Source organism: Xiphophorus maculatus, chromosome 17, assembly GCF_002775205.1.
Source record: "Xiphophorus maculatus strain JP 163 A chromosome 17, X_maculatus-5.0-male, whole genome shotgun sequence".
Taxonomy (NCBI): Eukaryota; Metazoa; Chordata; class Actinopteri; order Cyprinodontiformes; family Poeciliidae; genus Xiphophorus; species Xiphophorus maculatus.
Window position 1 is genome coordinate 248,637 of NC_036459.1, and position 23,319 is coordinate 271,955.

The 23,319-nt window shown below is 46.3% G+C and overlaps 3 protein-coding genes across 13 annotated transcripts in view; all 3 read left to right on the top strand.

The window, feature by feature from the left end:
- Nucleotides 1-11,574, top strand: part of LOC102231807 (filamin-C) — a 40,729-nt gene extending 29,155 nt beyond the window's left edge. For 5 of the 9 annotated variants that reach the window (XM_023350305.1, XM_023350307.1, XM_023350308.1 and 2 more), the window contains 10 exons: nt 532-654; nt 773-1,030; nt 1,735-2,004; nt 5,737-5,874; nt 6,058-6,173; nt 6,248-6,380; nt 7,251-7,430; nt 7,498-7,716; nt 10,289-10,495; nt 10,566-11,574. In XM_023350305.1, coding sequence (XP_023206073.1) covers nt 532-654; nt 773-1,030; nt 1,735-2,004; nt 5,737-5,874; nt 6,058-6,173; nt 6,248-6,380; nt 7,251-7,430; nt 7,498-7,716; nt 10,289-10,495; nt 10,566-10,753 — 1,832 coding nt within the window. In that variant the 3' untranslated portion in view covers nt 10,754-11,574. The remainder of the gene's footprint in view (nt 1-531; nt 655-772; nt 1,031-1,734; nt 2,005-5,736; nt 5,875-6,057; nt 6,174-6,247; nt 6,381-7,250; nt 7,431-7,497; nt 7,717-10,288; nt 10,496-10,565) is intronic. The other 4 variants (XM_005812681.2, XM_023350313.1, XM_023350306.1 and 1 more) reach the window with 3 other exon arrangements.
- Nucleotides 11,575-12,488: 914 nt separating this feature from the next.
- On the top strand, nt 12,489-19,037 carry LOC102234649 (suppressor of cytokine signaling 2-like). Of its 3 annotated transcripts, none has more exons than XM_023350329.1 (3): nt 12,489-12,820; nt 15,581-15,755; nt 16,701-19,037. In XM_023350329.1, exons 2-3 carry the CDS (start codon nt 15,629-15,631, stop codon nt 17,168-17,170), a joined length of 597 nt encoding a protein of 198 aa, XP_023206097.1. In that variant the 5' UTR covers nt 12,489-12,820; nt 15,581-15,628; the 3' UTR covers nt 17,171-19,037. The 3 variants fall into 3 exon arrangements, with proteins under 3 accessions (XP_023206097.1, XP_023206098.1, XP_023206096.1); XM_023350330.1 differs by having other exon boundaries at nt 12,489-12,772; XM_023350328.1 differs by having other exon boundaries at nt 12,491-12,820; nt 15,554-15,755.
- Nucleotides 19,038-19,140: 103 nt separating this feature from the next.
- Nucleotides 19,141-22,561, top strand: LOC102234392 (death domain-containing protein CRADD-like). Its single transcript, XM_014473959.2, has 3 exons — nt 19,141-20,346; nt 21,584-22,072; nt 22,154-22,561. Exons 1-2 carry the CDS (start codon nt 20,049-20,051, stop codon nt 21,913-21,915), a joined length of 630 nt encoding a protein of 209 aa, XP_014329445.1. The 5' UTR covers nt 19,141-20,048; the 3' UTR covers nt 21,916-22,072; nt 22,154-22,561.
- The last annotated feature ends 758 nt before the right edge of the window (nt 22,562-23,319 follow it).

A 23,319-nucleotide genomic window follows, 5' to 3' on the forward strand; every position in this document is an offset into this window, starting at 1 on the left:
GGAAGAGGCGGAGCAAACACCAGGAACGGTTTGTGGAGCACTAGGTGCTGTTACAACCTTTAAACGCATCGGATCAGACAAAAAGCCTGGTGAAAATTAGAGAAGCGAACATGTAGAGCACCACTGCCTCCTACAGGCAGAATCTGAAAACACAGATTATACTTAACTTACTCATCCTGTTTCTGTGATGCTGGTTTAGAAATATTTGCAAGGAATTTTGTGATATTTTTTACTCATTAATACATTTTTATTAAACGTTTTGTTTTTCGTTCCTCACCAATTGTGGATGATAACCTGACTTAAAGTCAGACTGAGACAGAAATACTGCCACCTGCAGGTGGGAGTTACTATCACTTAAACCTATAGTTATTAATCATTTTTGCAGAAAATTTGCAACATACTGATGTGGCACAACAATACTCACAAATATGCATGAACCCAAAAACCAACGAGGATCTGTTGGTTTCTAAACTGATTAAATCTGCAGATTCTGACTCGGTTTAGTTTAACATTGTTGGTGTTTCCAAACAGGAAGTCCGTTCACTGTTAAAATATTTGGCGAAGGCCGAGTGAAGGAAAGCATCACCAGGAGGCGGCAGGCCCCCTCCATCGCCACCGTGGGCAGCACCTGTGACCTCAACCTGAAAATACCAGGTAGAGTTTGTCTTCATCTTCTGCTCCACTCCTTTTCCTCTGCCCTTCCTGCCTCCTGCTTCCTCACCTTCATCTCCTTCTTGCTCCTGTCCTCCTCCTTCCTGCCTGCCGGCTGCAGGAAACTGGTTTCAGATGGTTTCCGCTCAGGAGCGTCTGACCCGGACCTTCACTCGCAGCAGCCACACCTACACCCGCACCGAGCGCACTGAGATCAGCAAGACCCGAGCTGGAGAGACCAAGCGGGAGGTCCGGGTGGAGGAGAGCACGCAGGTCGGAGGAGATCCCTTCAGGGACGTGTTTGGAGATTTTCTGGGCCGAGACGGTCTGAGCGGGTTCAGCGGGATGCCGGCCGGAAGCCGCCTGCCGCTGCAGGACGGTGTGTGTCCCTGAAGCTCTTCCTGCTGCTGCTTGGCTTCTGTCTTTAACCACAAACTGCTCTCAGGTTTCCCTCCAACCGCACATGAAGTCCCATCGGTGCTGCAATACACAGTGTGAACAGATGGGGGCAGTGTTTTGTTCCTGTTTGACAGTAGAAACATATCGTCACCTTCCTAAAACAAAGACCTGTCGATTTCTTGCCAAAAGAGATTTTATTGTTTTATTTGTGTATAATTAATCCTTTAACAAAAAAGAAGTGGTGACTCTTTTTTATTTTTGCATAAATCATTTTTGGTAAAAAAAACAACAACAACAAAAAAACAACATTATTTTAGGAAGGTGACGATTTGAAACTTTGTGTAAAGTTGTTAATATTTTTGTCCCATTAATAAAATATAAATATGTAATTCAGCCTCAAACTGGTGGAGTAAATATTAGTTGTTTTATTTTTACTCATTAACAGCTGGACTAACTGGATTCACTATATTTATATATATATTATTTCTGCATGAGAAAAATAAAGCAGTGGTGCAAAAACATAATTAATAAGTAAAATAAGAATCAAAGAGGACCGCCAGTCTAAACGCAGCTGAAGAAGAAATGAGTTATTTAGGTTTCGCTTCGCTCCGCTCCGCCCAGCTGATGACCTGTGATGTCTTTGTCCTCCCGTCTGTCCCGTCTGTCCCCCGTCTCTTCCCTCAGGTGAGGCAGCGAACCAGGAGATGACGGCTCAGGTGACGAGTCCCGGCGGGAAGACGGAGGACGCAGAGATCATCAAGGGAGAGGACAGCACCTACAGCGTCCGCTTCGTCCCTCAGGAGATGGGCCCTCACGTTGTCAGTGTGAAGTACCGGGGCCAGCACGTCCCTGGGAGCCCCTTCCAGTTCACTGTGGGGCCCCTGGGGGAGGGAGGGGCCCACAAGGTCCGAGCTGGAGGAACCGGACTGGACCGCGGCGTGGCAGGACTACCCGGTAGGCTTTATCTTTTGTTGATGTAAAATGTGGTTTTTATTCATTTACATCATAAAAAACAAAACATTTGGATCATGGACGGTTCTGCTTCTTCATATTTACTGGAAGCAAAACATTTCTGGGTCTCGTTTCTCTAACTTCTGTTTTTATGCAGGAAAAAAACTGATAGAAATATATAATACAGAATGTACTTTTAAGAACTTGCAGCATAGTTTTCTGGTTTCTTTATATCCTACAGGATGTTTAGCACTCGTAGGTTCCCCTAAATTAATTTCAGTTCTGACGTGCTTTAGCGTTAGCTTAAGCTAAATTTCATATTGGTAGTTATAAAACACTTTAACATTAGCAGAACTATTGTTTCCCCCAGTAAACCTGCTCAGCCCGGCGGTCGGTCCGCCGTGTTTTTGTATTAAAAGATGTTAAGTAGACAGGAAATGTAAAGATATTACCGGGTAATTATATGTTACCAGAAAACATGGCCAGTGAAACGATATTTAAACCCACAACTAATCTTAAGAACAACAAATCAAAAAATACAATTAAAATGAATATCAATTATTTGCACTTCTGATTAATCCAAATAAAGTCAGCGGCTCCATCAGGCCCCCGGGGCTTCAGGGGCTTCAGGGGCTTCAGGGGCTTCAGGGGCTTCAGGGGCAGTGTGTTGAGATGTAAAAACCCACATAATTCTTTGTTCACAAAGATAAATCATTCTCATCGCTCCCTGTCGTGGAAAAAAACTATTTCCAAGCACTGTTCAGGTAAAATCACTCAATCAGGTTTATTCATGAATTGTGCACAACTCAGAGAGCTTATAGGACAATTAATAATGAAGCAAGTCTGAAACGGAAAGCGCCGCCAGGCAGAGACACACATGAGTTTTGTACAAAGGGATCCAAAGCCTGGGAATCAGGCTGGTTCCCATGCAGCTGGGAAAAACAACGTCCAACCTTGTGCATGTAGCCCAAACAGCTTTAACTTGGTGGGAATATACAGAACTTAGAATAAACATATAGCAATACAACTAGCAGGTGTGACCTAACTGTAATTAGGAGTTCCACCGCGTCCTCCAGAAGTCTTTCACCACGACCCAATCACCTGGCTTGATGGCATGGAGTGGTGTCTCGGCGGGACGCGGCAATGCGTCTTTCACCATCTGAAAAACTTGAGAAAGCACATTCGACAGGTTTTGACAGTAAGACAACACCGCATCATCACAGATAGAAGTGGAAGGAAGGACCTTTCTCTGAGGCCCTAAACCCAAATTAGGAGGCCGGCCAAACAGGATCTCAAATGGACTGAGGTTAATCCTGGCTCTCCTCCGCATCCTCATGTAAGTCAAAACAATCAGTAGTTTTCAAAGTCGTACCTAAAAACTTTCCCACTTCAGCTAATGCTGCATTAACAAAGTGTGTGCCATTATCACTGCTAACCCTGGCAGGAATACCCCAACGTGGGATAATTTCAGTCAGCAAAAAAATGTTTTGGAAGGCATGGCTTGCCATTCGGACCCATCCATATTCCATTTTCATAAACAGCCCCTGAGGATTTCCAAACACGCCTCTCTGTTCCTGAAGCAAAAGACTGTAGTGCTTCAATATCAGAGAGGGGAGAGGGAGAAGGTGGAGAAGTGTGGAAGGAGGGGCAGCTCATCATGGAAGGCCTGTTTCACTGCCATATCAGCTCTGGCGTTGCCACGGGCAACGGTATCATCAGAGTTTGTGTGTGCCTGACATTTAGTCACAGAGATGGCAGAAGGTAACATGATAGCATCCAACAAATCTACAACTTGAGAAAAGTTCACAATAGGTTTACCATCTGCTTTAAGGAATTTCCTGTTTCCAAAGAACTCCAAATCTATGCACAATTTTAAATGCATAGTTTGAATCAGTAAATATTGAGGCAGACTTACCAGCTGCCAGTTTACATGCCTCTGTTAGTACCTCTAGCTCAGCAGTTTGTGCAGAAAAGTGTTTTGGTAAGGAGCCAGAAACTAGCATTTCATGCAAAGAGCAAACAGCAAAGCCCACATGGTTAGTACCAGTAATAGGATCACGTGATGCAGAGCCATCAGCAAACAGCACTAAGTCAGGGTTAGTTAGAGGTCAGGGTTAAATCAGGTCTGGGTGTGCAAACTTGTTCCAAGACCCCCTCACAATGATGAGGTTCACCATCATCAGGAGTCGGCAAAAGAGTTGCTGGATTAAGAACGGTGCAACGTTTCACAGTGACATTAGGCATGTCCAAAAGGACAGATGTGTACCTTAGCCAACGCGCAGCAGAAAGATGAGAAGTTTTCTGCTCCAAAAGAATGATAGAAACAGAGTGTGGAACCAGTAAGGTGAGGTTGGTATGACCCACAATGTCACCTGATGCAAGAACAGCTTTTTCTGCAGCAGCTACTGCACGTAAACAACCAATTAGCCCTTCAGCAACAGGATCTGGCTTAGCTGAAAAATATGCAACAGGTCTCAATTTTCCTCCGTGTGATTGCAGCAGGACGGATGTCATGCAGCCTTTTTTTTTCATCCACTGTTTGAACAAACTGTTTGTTTGGATCAGGAATGCCAAGTGTAGGAGCAGTCTGTAGTGCCAGCTTTAGCTGAGTAAAAGCAGCTTCAGCCTCTGGAGTCCATTGGACAGTGTCTGGAGCCTGGAGACCGCTACTGAGCTCTCAAAGGATTCTCCAGAATCGAATAGTTCAGAATGAAGTTTCTGCAGTAAGATGTAATACCCAGAAAAGACAGAAGCTGTTTCTTTGTGACAGATCTGGGTATGTTTTGAACAGCAGAAACACGTTTAGGTGAAAGGGAATGACCCTTTTTTGACACAACATGACCTAAAAAGGTCACTTCTTCTTTGACAAACTGAAGCTTAGAAAGACTGGCTTTGTGACCTCCAGCATGAAGATGCTTTAGCAAGGCAACTGTCTCTTTTTCACATTGCTCTTTAGTTGGACTGCATAACAGAAGATCATCAAGATACTGAATAAGAGCAGAACCAGGTGAAAGTTGGAGCGAATTCAAACTAGCCACATCACTCCCTCAACACACTTCTGACTACAAGTTATTAATGCGGTTCACATTAAGCTGTGCAACCAGAGCTAACGCAGCGCGGTTTAAACTCGATGTGGAGTTCGTCAAAGAAAAATAATTCCCCACGAGGGGGTTGCTGTAAATATCCATGCAGGTCAGCCTGTGTCCGGTTTGAGTGAAAGGAGGGGCGCGCGATCCGTGCTGAGGTTAAAGGTCAGAGATCAAGCAGTGGCAGCGCGAGGCAACGTGCGGAGGCGCCTGCGATGTGATTGGTCCGCTCCCCTGGCTTTAAAATATACACTTATCTCTTAGAAATAAATTTGCTCCGCCAGTGAAACACTGAGAGCAACAGAGACGCTTTCAATCCATTAAATTCTTATTAAAACTTATTATTTTTTGTTTGGATTATTAATTTTTCTAAAAACAAAAACAAGCAACGTTGGCATGGCAAGGGGGGCTAGTAAAGCATGGCGTGCCGCCAGGCTTACAATACACTGGAGGAAATCCTGATTAGTGTTTCTGAATTAGCATTAGCACACCTAACTTTGTAGCTAGCAGTGCCCACCTCTGCCTTCAGTGCTCTGCAGCTTCCTGGAAGGTAGCATCCAAGTTCTGCACCCATACCATAAGAAAGTCCCGTTTCGGCTCTGGGAAGCTGCGGCTGTGCCGTGACGGAGAACTTGTGTTTTTTCTGCAGCTGAGTTCAGCATCTGGACCAGAGAAGCTGGAGCTGGCGGTCTGTCGATTGCTGTGGAAGGACCCAGCAAAGCTGAAATTACCTTTGAAGACCGAAAGGACGGATCGTGCGGCGTCTCCTACATGGTGCAGGAGCCCGGTAAGAATGGAGCAGACCTCAGGTCAGATTTATGAACTTCAGGCTGATTCTGCAGCATGTCACAGCCTGCTGGGCATCGCCTTGAGGAGATTAGAACATGCTGGATGGTAGGAACATCTAGAGAGAGTAGATCCCTCAGGATCACCACCAGACTCTGAGGATTCTCCTGTTTGGAACTTGCAGGTGATTATGAGGTTTCCATCAAGTTCAATGATGAACACATCCCGGATTCTCCGTTTATCGTTCCCGTGGCGAGCCTGTCTGACGACGCCCGCCACCTCACCATTACCAGCCTGCAGGTGAGAACATCTTCTAACCAGATGGAGGAGAAACATGTTGTCTGCACCGACACATTGCTCCTCTGTTCGTCCAGGAGATGGGGCTGAAGGTGGGTCAGGAGGCCTCCTTCGCCGTACAGCTGAATGGAGCCAGAGGCCTCATAGACGCTAAGATCCACACTCCATCAGGGGCCACGGAGGAGTGCTACATCACCGAGTTGGACAGCGGTAAGAGCCAAACTGTCCAACCTGGAGAGTCATAGGAGCAGGAGGGACGATGCTGTCCGTCTTCAGCAAATTCAACATTACATGTGGTCAGTTTAGGACTGGAAGAAGGTAAAGATATCATTTCCAAATAATGATCTAATTAAAGACAGTTACCCCCTGATAGTCCTGTAGACCCGGTTTGATTGGAACCAAAACATCAACATCTGCTCCACCTCCAGCTGCTGTGGTTCTGAGTCAAACCAACCTGTTCCCCTCCTGGCCTGTGGGGGCGCTGCACCAAGAACCACTGAAGGAAACAACATTAAAACCTCTGAAGACACTGAGAGCAACTTCCTTCTTCACCAGATGGAAACAAGATGGAGGCGTCAGATTTTAGCGGTTGGAGGATTTCTCTTTAGTCTTTGGCTGAAGACCAGGAGCCATTTCTGCTGCTAGCGCTAGACTAGCACGTTAGCTTTTTTTCCATTTACCTAGAATACGCTGCATTGTGGTCCACTTCCTGCGTTTGGAGCGGTTTCTGTTCCGCTTGGCGTTCAACTGAACCCAGACTTAGATTTGAAGGACCAGAGGTCAGAGGTCAATTAGTGTTCACACCTCACTAACCAAACCGGACTTTGACTAAACAGACAGACTGGAGTTGGATTGAAGCGAACTGAACTAGGCTAGTGTTACTGCAGCCTTAAAGAGACGGTTGTTTTTCTTCTAGATTACTTTAGAAGTGACTTTTAATCAGTACAGACTGGAGAACTTCAGGGTTTACGTCTGACCTCTTCACATTTCACGTCTTTCTGAGCTGAACATGTGTTTGTGGCCCTGAGGCGGCTCCAGAACAAGAGAACCGTTCTATTAAGGTTCTGTTTCTGTGTTCAGCAGATCAGCACGCCATCAGGTTCATCCCCAAGGAGAACGGTGTTCACTCCATAGACGTTCGCTTCAATGGCAGCCATGTTCCCGGCAGTCCCTTCAAGATCCGAGTGGGAGAACCGGGACAGGTTGGGGATCCAGGCCTCGTGTCTGCCTTTGGTCCAGGACTGGAAGGAGGAACCACAGGTACACACCATATGATTATACTCATGTCTATAAACATCAGCAGACTTTTAAACTGGTGTTTGTCCAGGTGTAGCATCAGAGTTCATGGTGAACACCTGCAATGCTGGAGCTGGAGCCCTCTCTGTGACCATCGATGGACCATCGAAGGTGAAGATGGACTGTCAGGAGGGACCCGAGGGCTACAAGGTGTCCTACACCCCCATGGCTCCAGGGAGTTACCTGATCTCCATCAAGTATGGGGGACCCCAGCACATTGTGGGCAGCCCGTTCAAAGCCAAAGTGTCAGGTGGGTCAGCGGTCCTCTGAGGTCAGTTTGTGGTGATCTGAAGGTTTCTGGAGTTTCCCTTCCGGGAAAACCCAGTTAGAGCGTGACTCCCTGATGTTCCCTGACATTCCCTGAACAAAGCTGTCTTTGTGCTCCTGTTCTCTGGAAGCCTGATGTTTCCCTGCTAAAGATAGCGCCGTTCCTCGAAGCAGCTTCACTTCAAACTAAAAAAACAAGATCTGATTTATACATTATTGCTACAGTATTCCCACCAGGAAACGGCATCTGAAGAAGCTGAAAGAAACAACCAGTGTGTCGCCAAATGTTTAAGATTCGTCCAGACCAGAAAGATCCAGAGGCTCCAGCTGGACATCAACTATCCAACTGAAAACATTAAATGTTCTGGAGCTGCTGGGCTTTACTGAGCTGAAATAATCCCGACTCCTGATCAGAAAACCAGCAGACTGGTTCCAGCACTGCACCAGAGCTTTTCTGGCTCCAGAATCTCAATGGTTCCAAACCTTTGGCTAAAACGTAAATTCACCTGCCGATAACCGGACCACCAAAACAAAAGCTGGTTCTTCTGAACCTCTTTATAAAGATCCTTTGAATCAATTCTTCCCTTCCCTTTATCATAAATTCTTTTTCTTGTTTCTTGAACATTTCATCTTCAAACAAAGGATTAGCCGTTTTAAAGCAGACGTTCACAGTGCCATTAAAGCAGTGATACATCAGCGTTGAAAGATTCAGTCGCTCACCAAGATCCAGTTTTTATTTTGATAGTCCACTTCCGCTTATCTGCAATTGAGTTTGAAGATCAGCTAAACATTTAGCTGGGATGAATCTCAGAGACTCTGAGGTAGGGTTAGGGTTTCAGTTTGTAAATTAAATATTTAGCTCGATTAGAACCAACTAAATATTCAGTTCTGTAGAACCAGATCTAGAAGAACTCTAGATGCTTGAACGCACCAGATGTTCTTTGCTCAGAAGCTTCGTGATGTGGTGCAACAGACTTAGACTTAGGCTGACTTTATTATCATTTTGCATTCACAGGGTGAATACAGAACAAAATTTCGTTGCATACGGCTCAGGACAATGTTTTGAGCTTCCAATGTTGTGAGGTTACTCCAGAATAAAACAAAATACAGTATAAAATATGAATATAAATATAAAGTGCAGGAATGACAGTAAAATAGAAGTTATTTAGCTCTGTACATGTGCAAGATATAAAGTGGAGACCAGTTTTTAAGTGCAGTCCAGTTAAGAGTTCAGCAGTCTGATGGCAAGTGGGAAAAAGCTGTTTCAGAACCTGGTGGACCTGCACCGGATGCTGCAGAACCTCTTTCCAGAGGGCAGCAGGGAGAACAGTCCATGGTGGGGGTGTGAGGGGTCACTGACGATGTTTCGGCCTCGGGACACGCAGCGCTGGGATGAAATGTCCTGAATGGAGGGAAGGGGGGCCCCGATGATCCTCTCTGCTGTCCGCACCACTCTCCTCACGTTCTTCCAGTAGGAGGCGCTGCAGCCTCCACACCACACAGAGAGGCAGCTGGTCAGAATGCTCTCTATGGTGCTTCTGTAGAACGTCTTGAGGATGGGCGGGGGCAGGTGTGCTCTTCTCATCCTCCGCAGGAAATACAAGCGTTTCTGTGCCCTCTTGACCAGAGACGTGGTGTTCACAGTCCAGGTGAGGTCGTTAGTGATGTGCACCCCCAGGAATTTGGTGCTGGTGACCACCTCCACAGCCGAGCTGTTGATGAGCAGTGGAGCGTGGCTGGGCCGGTTCTTCCTGAAGTCGACGATCATCTCCTTCGTCTTGTCAATGTTCAGGATCAGGCTGTTGTCTCTGCACCAGTCCACCAGCTGCTCCACCTCCTCTCTGTAGTCCAGGTCGTTGTCGTCTCTGATGAGGCCCACCACCGTTGTGTCGTCCGCGAACTTCACGATGTGGTTGGTGGCGAACCTGGGGACGCAGTCGTGTGTCATCAGAGTGAACAGCAGAGGGCTCAGGACGCAGCCCTGAGGGGAGCCTGTGCTGAGGGTGATGACGTCGGAGGTGTGTTGTCCGATCCGGACTGACTGAGGTCTGTCGGTGAGGAAGTCTAGCAGCCAGTTGTGCAGGGGGGTGCTGAAGCCCAGGTGTCCCAGTTTTCCTGCCAAATGCTGTGGGATGATTGTGTTGAATGCTGAGCTGAAGTCCAGGAACAACATCCACACATGAGTGTTCTTCTCCTCCAGGTGAGCCAGGCTCAGGTGTAGGGCGGAGGGGATGGGGTCAGATGAGCCAGGTTGTCAGATTAGTGTCAGATCAGTCGGTCCACTAGCCGACCTCTGACATCATCGGGCTCGTCAGAGGAAGATGGATCAGGACTTTAGGAGCCATTGGCTTCAGAACCTCTTTCACCCAGAAAGACGGTTGTACCACAGATAGAAATGCTCTGCAACATGCCTGACCGCCCTGGCTCCTGATGGGTCCCACCATGATGAGGTTTCCTCCTAGTTTGGAGATTTTTCCAACCATCAGATCTGATTCAGTTCCTCTGCAGTAGGAGATCTCCCTTCTCTCTTAGAGTCAAATGTTCTCTTCCTGCAGGACCTCGCCTGTCTGGAGGTCACAACCTCCACGAGACGTCGTCTGTTCTCGTAGAAACCGTCACCAAGACGTCAGCGATGGGCGGGGCCTTCACTTCCTTCCCCATGTTCTCTTCCGACGCCAGTAAAGTCGTCTCCTGCGGTGCCGGCCTCTCCAAAGCCTTCATTGGTCAGAAGAACACATTCACAGTGGATTGCAGCAAAGCAGGTGAGAACCGAGGCGAAGCAGATAGTTTCCTGACGCTGCTGAATGTCTCTGATGGTGTTCTGTTCTGCAGGCACCAACATGCTGATGGTCGGGGTCCATGGTCCGAAGACGCCCTGCGAGGAGGTCTACGTCAAGCACATGGGCAACAGGATGTACAACGTGACGTACACAGTGAAGGAGGAGGGCAGCTACATCCTCATCGTCAAGTGGGGGGACGAGAACATCCCAGGAAGTCCTTTCCATGTCATCGTGTCTTAGAGCCTCTGCTACATCTCATCCTCCACCAGGCACTGAAAACTTTTCACTTCCTGGATTTTCTCATGTTTGTCCTCCTGCAGCAAATGTTAACCTTTTATATCAGCTTACCATATGCAATGTGATGCAATGTGGTGCCTTGTATCCTGACTGTTGCTCCTCTGGAGAACTCGACCTGAACTGCTTCAGCTGCTGACCAGACGATCCAGGATGTGAAACGTCTCATCTTTGCTGACTGCAGCAGGACTCTTCATCATCAGGTCCATCTCTGCCGGGCCAGCGCCCAGCAGAGATGGACCTGATGTGTCTGACTAACATTCAGCCAACCAAAGCTCAGACCTGCTTTTCCAGGAAACATTGTTCAGGAACCTGCCTGGTTCCTTCAAATGAAGCTGAGAGTTTACTCTTGTTGTTACACTTTGCAGAAGTCAGGAGGCCTGGAAGAAGGTCCAGCTCTGTCCAGGTCGCTTCAGTTTAAAACGTAATGTCCATGCTGCAGTTTGATCTGGAAGGTCTTGGCTCTAAGATTGGAACCGCAGGAGGAACCGGCTCTGCAGCTTTCAGCAGCAGATGCTTTTTATTCTGGATCTGTCTGGAGACTTCCAGATGTTTGGGTTCTGCTGATGCATCAAACTGTGCTGTGACTTTTTATTTATTCTCTCTTTGAAATTGTCTTACTGGTGAAATGAGCCGGGTCTGATCCGTCACCCGGTTGCCTTTGAGTTTTAACACAGTACTGGAGTGACATTTTGTAGTTTTGTATGAGTGAAACCTTCGTTATGGTGACATTGTGCAGGCATAATAAACTTCCTCTGCAACCTCCATGTCAGTGCTGCTCCGCTCTTTCTGCTCCTCGCTGTTTCTTCTTCAGGAATCACCAAACTTCTCATTGACAGGAGAAGAACGGTTACCTCCAAAGAAAACCTACAGTCGGCAAAATGCCATTTTTCCTGCTAGCGCAAGGCTAGTGTATCTGATTTGGTAGTATTTACCCAGAATGCTGTGTGCTGTCGTTCACGTCCTGCTTTTGGAGCGGTCTCCGGTCCGTTTGGCATTCACATTTGAACCGAACCAGAGTTGTTCTTGTGTAATCAAAGAAAATCCAGCTGAGCTCAACTCCAGTCATGTTGTAGTTGGTTCCGACCAGCAAGGGGCAGCAGAGACACGGCGAACTGTCTGCAAACTGTTTAAGGACCAACCGACCCAGATGATTTAAAAAGAATTGTTCAGTTTCTGCTTGGAGAGAATCGGAGAAGATCTGGATCGTTTCCAACTTCATTTCATTCACTGATAAAAAGAAAAACGGAAGGATGAGAAAGACAAGGGGAATTCTTTCTGGAATCACTTCACTGGTATTTGGACGAGGTCAATAATGTTAGAAATGTCCTCGCAGAGTTAAGGGACCCCGCAGGTAACCAAATCCGTTCAGGTCCCCACAGTCAGAAAAACAGGTGAATGTGTATTTGTTTAAGGGTGTGTGTGCGTGTGTGTGCTTTTCCTGTTTTTGTGAGACCCGGTTCGGTTCCGGTTCTTTAACTGAAGACATCTCTTCATCTTGAGGACAGTGTCCATCAGGGGGCCCTGCGGACCGGGCCGGGCCAGAACCCCGGTCAGGTCCGGTCCGGTCCTCACAGAGACGGAAGGCCCGAACTAATCGGTCCACCTTAAATGTGCGCGTGTGAGCGTCACGTGACCGTGTTCCTGGAAAGTTCCTGGAAACCTGCGGTGTTGTTGTTTATGGAGCTCCGGACCGCCGCGCCGCTCCACTAGGAACCAGGACCACGGACTCTGGTTCGGTGGTTCGGCTGCTAGGAGCTGCGTGACGGACCGCCGGTTCTGATCCACCTACAGCCCCTCGTGGGTCGGCTGCAGCCGCCATTAGTAGTTCTAGAGCCGGAGCAGGTTCGGAAGCGTCCGGACCCAGACTGCAGGTGTACACCCGGTTCCGCTGGCATGACGGCGGGTTGGCGGCGGACGACCCGGAGCTGTTAGCGGGCGGCTGGATCGGAACCTCCCCGGCAGGTGGGTCCAGTTTGGGCACCAGGTGCTACCAGGAGGGCGGTTCTCCAGGTGAGCAGAACCACTCAGGTAGAACTGAACCGTCCTGCAGAACTCCGTTTAAATTTCCTGTCATTTAAATGTAACTCGACGGTCCGAGGCTTCTGGGCGGAACCAGCACAGACAGCAGATGTTCCTGTTCGGGTTCGGTCCATTCTTAGATTCTGCTGTTTAAAACCGAACCAGAATAGAACCCAACCGCTGGCAGGAGGAAGAACGTTACTCTGATGTTTCCCTTCCTGCGGTTTTAAAGCTGCTGCAGTTCTGGGCAACTTTAAGGAAGATTTAGTTCCTTAAGGTTTATTCGTTTATTTCAGTCTTTTTCTCTTCTGCTTTTTAATCTGAGTTTTAATCTATAGGCAGGAGAATCACCTCCTGGTTCCCACTGGAAACCAGGAGAATCACCTCCTGGTTCCCACTGGAAACCAGGAGAATCACCTCCTGGTTCCCACTGGAAACCAGTTTTCCCTTCCAGTTGGTTTTCCCAGTCAGGACAAAGAGAAGAAAAACTCCAAGCGGCTTCAGGTTTTCCACAGGAAACAAAGCGAACAAGTCTCACCTTACAGCCGCAGGTTAACGCTAACTGGTTACCAGGTTAATGCTAACTGGGTTTACTGGGTTAACTCTGATGTTTTACTCCACTTCCTGGAGGAAACTGCCATGTTTTTAGGAATTATTTCTTGAGAAGCTTTTCTAGAAGGATCCAGATCTTCCTCCTGTCTGAGGAGCTTCATGTTTATTTCAGTTCCAGGTCAGAGGTCACTGGGAGGGTTTGGGTTGATCCCTGCAGTTTGTTGGCTCTTTTCTCCAGAGGCAGAGCAGGAAGACCAGGAAGTCCTGACTGAGGCACGAAGCCCGGTTTAAAGGGTTCTGTTTGGTTCTGTTCCGGTCCCCGGGCCTCCTGCCCTGCACGTTTCAGGTGTTTCCTTTCAGAGTGGATCCACACCTGGATCCACTCTGTGGTGATCGACAGCCTGCAGTGCTGATGGCTGCAGACGAGGTCATGCAGTCATTTGGATCAGCTGTTGGTCTAAAACATGCAGAGCGGGACCGGAGCTGAGAAGCTCTGGGTTAGCGGGTCCGATTGAAGCTCCGCTACATGATGTTAGAATCTGCTGATCTAATTTTCCTCTCGGGTTTCATGTGAGCACGACTCCAGGAATCTGCTCTGAACAAATTCATGTGTTCATCTGCAGCTTCTTGTGGATAAAAAAAACCCAAACATGAAAAGTCTGAATGCAAACCTGAAAGAACGAGGCTTCCTGTTGGTGGTTGTTGGAAAAACTCCTCCGGAACACAAGGAATCCGTTGAGATCCCGACTCGGGATCTCTGCTGCAGGAAGTGTCGCCGCCTCACTCAGGTGTTTTCCTCAGTAGGTGAGCTGCGTCAGGCTGCAGGAATGTCAAATACCAAACCAGATAAAGAGACTTTCTAGAAACGGAGCAAACAGATCCGTCCTGCAGATTCCTGGGATCCGGATTATTAGATCCTGCTCAGGTCCAAAGTCTAATAATGTTAATAAGGGATGTTATTCCTCTGTTCCGTATCTAGCGTCCCACAGATTCACCAAACTAACTGTACTGTGATCTGGTCCAGAACTGGATCAGAACCAGAACATTTTGGATCATTTGGTTCTGGAGGGAAGCTCTAGAACCAGAACTTTTCCAGATGTTTCTTGGTTCCTCCGTGTTTCAGTTGGTGGATCCAGATTTTTCCCGGCTGATCCAGGATCAGTTTTCCAAAACGATCAGATTCCATGACTGGAATTGAATCTGGATTCCAGGGAATCTGGGGTTTGTTGTTGTGGCGGATTATTATGGATATTATGTAGTTATTAATTATTAATGCAGCAGCTGAGAACCTGCAGACCAGCAACTAATAACTAACCTAACTGACCCAGGCTGTTACTGAGCAGCCAGAACCAATGGTACCAAACCGACCCGATGGTACCAAACTGAACCAGTGGGACCAGTGGTCATCTCGACAGGAAATGGAGGAAGCAGGAATTAAACCCACAACCTCCTGATTTGAAGATGACTGTTACCTACTGAGCTACGGAGGGATAAAGGGGCCAAAATTAAATTAATACATAATTTATTCATTAATTAAATAGCAGGAAATTAATATTTCATGAAATGTGGGCGGGGCTATGGCTGACCTGATGGTGGCTAGTGGAAAGTTTCTTAGACTTAGACTTAGACTGACTTTATTATCATTTTGCATGCACAGGGTGAATACAGAACAAAATTTCGTTGCATACGGCTCAGAACAATGTTTGAGGTTCCAATGTTGTGAGGTTACTCCAGAATAAAATAAAATACAGTATAAAATATGAATATAAATATAAAATATAAAGTGCAGGAATGACAGTAAAATAGAAGTTATTTAGCTCTGTACATGTGCAAGGTATGAAGTGGAGACCAGATTTTGAGTGCAGTCCAGTTAAGAGTTCAGCAGTCTGATGGCAAGTGGGAAAAAGCTGTTTCAGAACCAGGTGGACCTGCACCGGATGCTGCAGAACCTCTTTCCAGAGGGCAGCAGGGAGAACAGAAGCTGATCTCCAGTTAGCGACTCGGATGAAACATTAAAAATTGATCAGGAAAATGTCTGAATGTGATAAATGGATCAAAGTTCTGGTTCTGTTCAGATGTCCCAGCTGCAGCCCAGAGAAAAGACATTTTTAATCTGAGTGTTTCCAGAGTCCTGATGGCTCCAAAACCGTCTGTTTCCGTCTTCTTCTGCAGCCTTTCACATCCCACCAACCTTTCCAGGTTTTCCGACGGTTTTCCGAGTTGCAGGCTGAAGGTCAGATCTGTCCGATGACCTGCCAGTCCTCCGAATCCCAGGAAGCCATTGAGGACGCCAGAGGAGCCGACGACGGCGCCGGGACCGAGGAGTCGGACGAGAACCGCGCCGCCTCGGCCCTGAAGGAGCTCAGGAAGACAGGTGGGAGGAAGAATTTCCTGCTTCGGTCGGGAATGTTTCCAACCCGGAATAAACTCCAGATGTTCTGCATGTGGTTTAGCGTTAGCATCTGCTTACTTTTTATGGTTTTGCAGTTTAGTGTTAGCTTTGCTAAATTTTTCATGTGTTTAGTGGTTTAGCATTAGCTTCTGTTAATATTTGTATGCTTACCATTAGCACTTGCTAATTTTTTAGTGCGTAGTTTCTTAGTGTTAGCTTCTGCTAGCTGTCTATATTTAGTTTCTTAGTGTTAGCTTCTGCTAGCTGTTTATATTTAGTTTCTTAGTGTTAGCTTCTGCTAGCTGTTTATATTTAGTTTCTTAGTGTTAGCTTCTGCTAGCTGTTTATATTTAGTTTCTTAGTGTTAGCTTCTGCTAATTTTTCATGTGTTTAGCGATTTAGCATTGCATTGCTAAGATTCTTGTTTAGCAAAATGGTAATTAGCATACTTAACTTTTTGATTAGCTGTGGCTAATAACTGCAGCTGATTTTAGTGCAAACATATATTGTACATTAAAACTATGGTGGCCATTTTGAAAAATGTCCACCAGAGAAGACGAAAATATAAAAAATGATTTTGATAGTTTGAAGTACTCTGGCTATAACTAGACACATTGATCTTGTTTTTGATTTCAGTGTAATGCTGCTGGTTCTGGCCCTGTTTGGGTCCAGAACGGTTCCGTGGTGGTGCTGCTGACCCAGACTAAGTGTTGTGGTTTTGTCATGGATAGAAATTGTTCCGATGCTAAGCTAACCATAACTCCTAAGCTTCCACTTCAGTCACTCAGATAATGTTGTCCACTATATTTAACATTAACAACCCGCTATAGTTTCTCTTAGCGGGCGGTTCTGAAGCCGCTGACCGTCCGTGTTATGGTTTTAATGAATTGGAGGTGCTAAATGTTCTGCTGGTTCTGATTGGGCCAGGTTGGTACTGGGGCGGCCTGACGGCCAACGAGGCCAAAGAGATCCTGCAGGACTCGTCGGAGGGCAGCTTCCTGCTGCGGGACAGCTCCCAGAGGGACTTCCTGTTCACCATCTCCACCATGACGTCCGCCGGCCCCACCAACCTGCGCATCGAGTTCCGGCACGGGAAGTTCAAACTGGACTCGGTGGTTCTGGTGAAGCCCAAGCTGAAGCAGTTTGACAGCGTGGTCCACCTGGTGGAGCACTACGTCCAGCTGTCCCGGACCGGCGGCCGCACCGCGCCGGCGCCGCCGCCGCCGGGCCCCAACGGCACTGTGCAGCTGCTCCTCATCAGGCCCGTGTACACCGCCGTCCCGTCGCTGCAGCACCTGTGTCGGATCGGCATCAACCGGTCGGCCCGGCGGGTCCAGGACCTGCCCATCCCCAACCGACTGAAGGACTACCTGACGGACTACGCCTACAACGTCTAGAGGTCGTCCAGAGGTCCTCCCATCTGAGTCCAACGGCGTCCGGACCGGCCGTGTGTCTCTGCACGGAGCCGGGAACCGGTCCGGTTTCCTCTCCCATCTCCATGGTAACGGGAAGCAGAATTCCTCTGATTGTTCTGGAGATTCCTGAACAGGTTTCCAGATTCCTGACATCAGGAAGACGGACGGACGGACGGATCGGTCGTTTCAACTGAAACCCAAAGAGAAACGGGTCGGAGACGGGTCAGAGCAGCAGAACTGCCCTGAACCTCCTGCTCAGGTTGTTGAGAATATTTATTTCTGTTCCTCTGATGTTCTGGAGAAACGTTCCTGATCAGTACCAGGCCCGGTTCTGGTGGAGCCCAGAGTGTCGTCTCTGTCTCCTACAGAACCACGGCTCGGCAAACCGGGTCTCAGCAGAACCAAACAGCTGCTTTGGTTCTGCTTACAACTTGATTTTCTAAAGAAAAATTTCTGAAAGCTTATTGGCTGCAGCTCTGATCACATGATTAAAGGCGCCGTGTCACTTCCTGTCTCCCAGAATTCCTTCAGTACAGCTCAGGATCACACCAGAACCAGAACCAGAACCTGAACCAGATTGAAAAATATTCTCAGACTTTAAGAGGTTACTTTTCATGTGTGTTACCATGGTAACCAGTTCATCTAATTTTCAGTTTCCTCGTTTGTTTGGTTTTTTTCTTTTCGCAAATGTTTTTCCCATTAAATTTTCATTTGTAGACATTAAAATTAGGGAAAATATTTTTTATATTTCCTTCAGATTTTCTGATTGAAACTCACAGGATTTCTGAAACAGAGTTCTGTTTGGTTCTGATCGGTCCGGTTCTGATAAAAACCGAAGTAGAACATTAAAGTGAGGGAAGCAGGAAGTGTGTGGGTATTTTTCCTGAAGCCGATCCCGCCGGATCCCTGGAAGCGGGCAGAACTTGGTGAACTCCATCCAGAACCGAGCGGCCCGGTAAACAGCAGGAACGAAGCACTCTGATTGGCCGACGGCCGGCCATGACTCTGTTTGGCTCTCATTGACGTAAACAATCGTGTCGATGGTGACGAGCGTCGGAGAGGTTGCTTTGACCCCTTCAGGCTTCGGTAGACTTTGAACCTGTAGTACTGCAGAGCTGTGAGCCAATCAGATTACAGGAAAACATCAACCATTTAGCTGTTGTCTGTTCCTACTTGACCTCTGACCTGCTGATGGATTTTACATCCTGCTTTCTAAAGAAACAGTTTAATTTGAGTTTCATCTGAAAAGTAGCAGAGAAAAACTCTCATGTTTAGAAAAGAGTTGGAAATCAAAACCTGAATCCGCTAAATTATTGAGCTTTCAGAAAGTTATTAGAAATCAGTGATATATGAAAACAATTTGCTAAACGTGGAGCGTCATGAAGTCATGCCTGGAGAAGAGAAGGGGCCGGGATCCAGCCCTGAGGAACACCACGGATAATCGCTGCCGCGAATTAAACTATAAAACTTCCTGGAGCTTATTTGAGATCTGAGCCGGTCCAGAGCAGCTCCGGGCTCAAGGTTCAGTTTGGTCGGGATCAGGATGGTTGTCATGGTGACACAGCTAAATCGACTCTGTTCAGGAATATTTATTAAATATTATCTATCGATCGAATGATTAAACAGATGAAATATTAAAAGCCCAGCAGTCTGGGATAGATTAGGATGATTTGACGTCTTTGATAAACGACCAACAGTCATTCAGACAAATGTTCATTTATTCAGTAAAAAAAACTAAAAGTGGTTATTTACAATAAAGTTTAGTTAAACCAAAGAGCAGAGCAATGCTTTGATTTTGAATATCAGTTTTTTCTGTTAAGTTTGTTTTTTAATAAAGAGTGTGCTGGTATTTCCTGATTGGCCCCCCTGTCTTGTTTAAGCTCCTCCCACTTCCTGGATCAAATTGGATAAAAGCGAGTCTCCACCTGTGGAAACAAGGTGAAATTTTCAGGATTTTACAGTTAAATTTAAATGTCTGCTCAAGATTTTTTTCTTCTTCAGATAAGTATAAAATAAACTTTTTAATTAAAGTTCATAAATTTTTTATCCTGCGGGGAAAAAATGAAAACGTTCATCTGTCATAAAGAATGAGGTGTTGTTGGGTTCTAAAGTGTTTTATTTATTCACATCTTCACCCATCTGGAGCTGCAGCGCCGCCTGCTGGAAGTAAAACTTTTACATGTTTGACTTTCTATCAGCTTCTCTTCACCTGTTTTATAACCAGCTGTTATTAGCTATAAATAGGAAAATAGAAAAACTATTTTCATCTTTAAAATGTGGCGCAGTCATAAACGCTATTTATTTTTTTTACATTATTAAATATATTTAATCCTTTATTCTTATGTATGCCCTAACTGAACTTTTAGCACATTTCAATAGTTTAAGTAGTTTAAATATTCAAACAGTTTAAGTAGTTTTGATCGGCCACATGTTTTACCTCCAAAATGTCTTCATTTCAAAATTCAACTTTATTTCTTTATTTACTAAAATGATCCCTCCGCAGAAAGTAGTCCGTCTGAAACGTCCTGATTTTACTTCATATGTAAATTGTTTCTGTATTGAATGTAAGCCGATTTAGTCAACTCGTACTATTCTACATTAATTTATAATCAAACAATAAATTACAAACTTTTTTTAAATCACGTGGGTATTATTTATTTGACGAACAGCCATGTTTCTATGAGAGCTGGATAAACTTTGGTTCCGCTTTCTTGTTTCCAATCGAGCATAATATGCCGGACGGAGCTGTAGAAGTTAGCAGCGGGTACCGGCGAGACTAGTTTCCATTATGGAGACTGGTTTAGGTTCTGAATGAACCACTCAGTCGGTTCGGGTTAGTGACCCGGTTCAACAGGTTCGGATGGAGCCGGAGCACAGGGCGGTGCTCCGGAGGTTCCGGGTGCAGCTGTGCGACCAGTTGCTGGTCAGCGACACCATCGTTCCGTTCCTGTACCAGGAGGGAGTTCTGACGGAGGCCCAGGTGGAGCAGGTGGAGGGTCAGCTGACCAACCGGCAGAAGAACCTGAAACTGCTGGACCTCCTGCCGAACCGCGGCCCGCGGGCCTTCGGCGCCTTCCTGGAGGCTCTGCGGGACTTCAGCTGGATCCGGGACCGGTTGCTGCTGGAGCTGCAGAACTCAGCCGGAACCGGGCCTTCAGGTGGGAGTTAATGTGATGAACCAACGAGAAGCTGTTGTTGTTGTTTCTAACTTAAAACGCTCCAGGTTCTGTACCTGGTCCAATGCTCTGACTATCAGAGCTACCTCGTCAGATTTTCCTACCGTAGCTCGGATAGATGGCCATGTCTGTCTGTCGGTGCTACCGTCATGTTTACAAACTATAGAGGGTTGTTAATGTTACATATATTGGACAACATTATCTGAGTGACTGAAGTGGAAGCTTACTAGTAATGGTTAGCTTAGCATCGGAGCAATTTCTATCCATGACGAAACCACAAGAAGATCACTTCCTTCATCGGAATATCCTACCCTACCTGCCAAACAATAACTTGTTTGCAGAAGTAACGACTTTGCAGATGACAAACTAAAGATTTATAAATATATTTACAAGCTGCTGTCATGTAAAGTAAAAACATGAAGTAATTCAGCAGCTCAATGAAGCCAGATATGAAATAAATTAAATAAAACTTACCGTAATCTTCGACGAAATAAAACACATGAAACGAAACTTTCACAGGTAGGATGTATTTATAAGAAATCTGCTGAGTCAGCAGAATCTGACCACAAGGTAGGATGGATTTATGGGTAGCACAGATAAACGGAACACCTAGCCTGGCTTCATTGACTTTATGAAACTGAATAATATCAGAATAAACATATTTAAATCATGTAGAATCAAAACAAATGACATGATTTTTATGAGTTTATGGTTCTGATCAGAAGAAGTTGATCTTTTATAAATGCAGTTTCAGTGGAGAACTGGGGGGGCGCTCGCCCAGGGCTGCATTGGTGAAGGAGCCGCCCCTGGTTTCCAGCAGCCAATCAGAGCCTCTGCAGCTTTGGCTCTAACATACGGAAAAATTAGCAAGATTGGGACGGTTCTGCTGGGCCCGGTTCTGGTCCATTTCCATGTGTCTGTTTTCTAAACTGGTTCTGAAGACAGAAAGAAAAAGAACTGGAAAAACGAGTTAATTTGTTCATTTTTTAACATGAAAACTTAATAAATGTACTTTAATAACCTTAATTTGATTGATTGTGACAAATTAACTGTTTTGTAAGTTCAGTTAAATTTTTCTGAAACTTTTTCAAATTAAATTTAACATGAAATTTGATTTATTGTTTGTTTCCTAACTGACGTGTTTGTGACGTAAAGCTCTTTGACTTCCGTGTTGCTGAAAGTTTCTGTAACAAACTGGACCGGGCTCCATGTTTCCCAGGGGACGCTGCGGTTCCGGCCCGTTACCATGGCGACGCTTCCCGGATCCCGGACTCGGTTCTGCAGAGGGTTCCTTCGGACCGGGAGCTGTCCCGGCTGGCGCAGAGACTCGGTGCCGAATGGGAGGCGGTTCTGTTGGACCTGGGCGTGTCCTCCGAAGCGGTGTACCGGTGCCGGTCCGATCACAGCCTGAACACCGGGGCGGCGGTTCTGGACGGCCTGGTTCTGTGGAGGCGGGCCGGCGGGAGGCGGGCCACGCTGGGGCGGCTTCTGCGCAGCCTGGAGGCCGCAGACCTCCACCCGTCGGTCCTGGAGGAGGCCGTGCTGGGATGAGATTGGACTGGGTTCCGCTGGCCCGAACCGGGCCGGTCCAGAACTCAGAGATGACCGCTGCCTATAAACTGACTGAATAATGAAACCAAAGTCAGAACTTTTTGATTCTAGAACCAAGAAAAGAACCGGTTCCGTTTTATCTGGAATCCAAAAGCAGGTAAAAAAAACCAACCAGATACTTAAAGTTTAATATCAATAAAAAATGATTTTATCCTCAAAATTACATTTATTATTTCAGTCAGAAATAAACCATATCTGGAAGTTCCCCGCTGCTGGATTCATTCGGAACCGGAGGAGAGTTCTGGATCCAGAGAACCGAGCTGCACCAGAACCTCCGCCGGTTCTGGAAGCTGCAGGGGAAAAAACCATCAGGAGATTTTTCTTCCTGCTCCTGTTTTCTCTCATTTTCCCACTTTTTCCTGGAAGTCGACCCAGATTGGATTCTGGAAAACCCGCTGGACTCCTTCACGGAACCGGAGCTCTGTGACTAAAAACAGCAGCACGTGGACCGGAAGAACCTCCGCTTTCTGCGGGATTTAAGGTGGACTGGCGGTTCCGCGAACCTTCTGGTTCCGATCGGACCCAAGAAAACAGCTGGAAACTTGATTTAAATCTGAATTTTCTGTAAATAATAAACATTTACTATGAAATCAAAATATCAGTTTGTGGGAATCAGAAAAATGACTTTTCATTTGACATTTGAGCAAAACTGAAATTATTTTCAGAATTTGGAGAAAATAAAAATCAGTTTTTAAATGTAAAAAATTCAATGACAAAAAAATCTACAACATGTTTTTGAAAGATTTTGAATTTGCAGAAAATCTTTAGAGTTGAATGATTTCAGAGGAACAGCGTCAGCAGAACCTGGGCCCGCTGCCCTCGATCTCAGCAGGTTCGGTTCGGTTGACTGGTTGAATCTGTCTGGAGCGGCAGAAACAGAATGAAAAATATCGTTTTATTTTATTTGATACCTGAAACAGTTCAGAAACAGAGTAACTTTAGTAAAACATTTTTAAATTAGCGGCAAAAACTAAAAACAAATAAATTATTTGAAGGAAAGAACCAATCAGGAGGAAGATCCTTTTAGAGGTTCTGGTCCTGGTCCTACTGGGTCAAACATTTACTGCATCAGAAGGAACAACGTGGCTTTAATCTGCCAGAAAAAACCCAGCAGGTTCCGGACTGGGAACAGTGCGGTGTTCTCACCAGTAGGGGGCAGTGCAGAGACGGCTTTAATCTGTTGTTTTCATGAAGCTTTTAAAAACTAACAGGAAAGATTAAAACATTAAAAGTGGACCGGGTCTCATCAAAACCAAAACCGCATCTCTTTACCGTGTCACGTCCTTCTTGGACCGGCAGGCCGCCGTAGCTGCGGTCAGCTGGCTGATCCCGTTCATTCACATC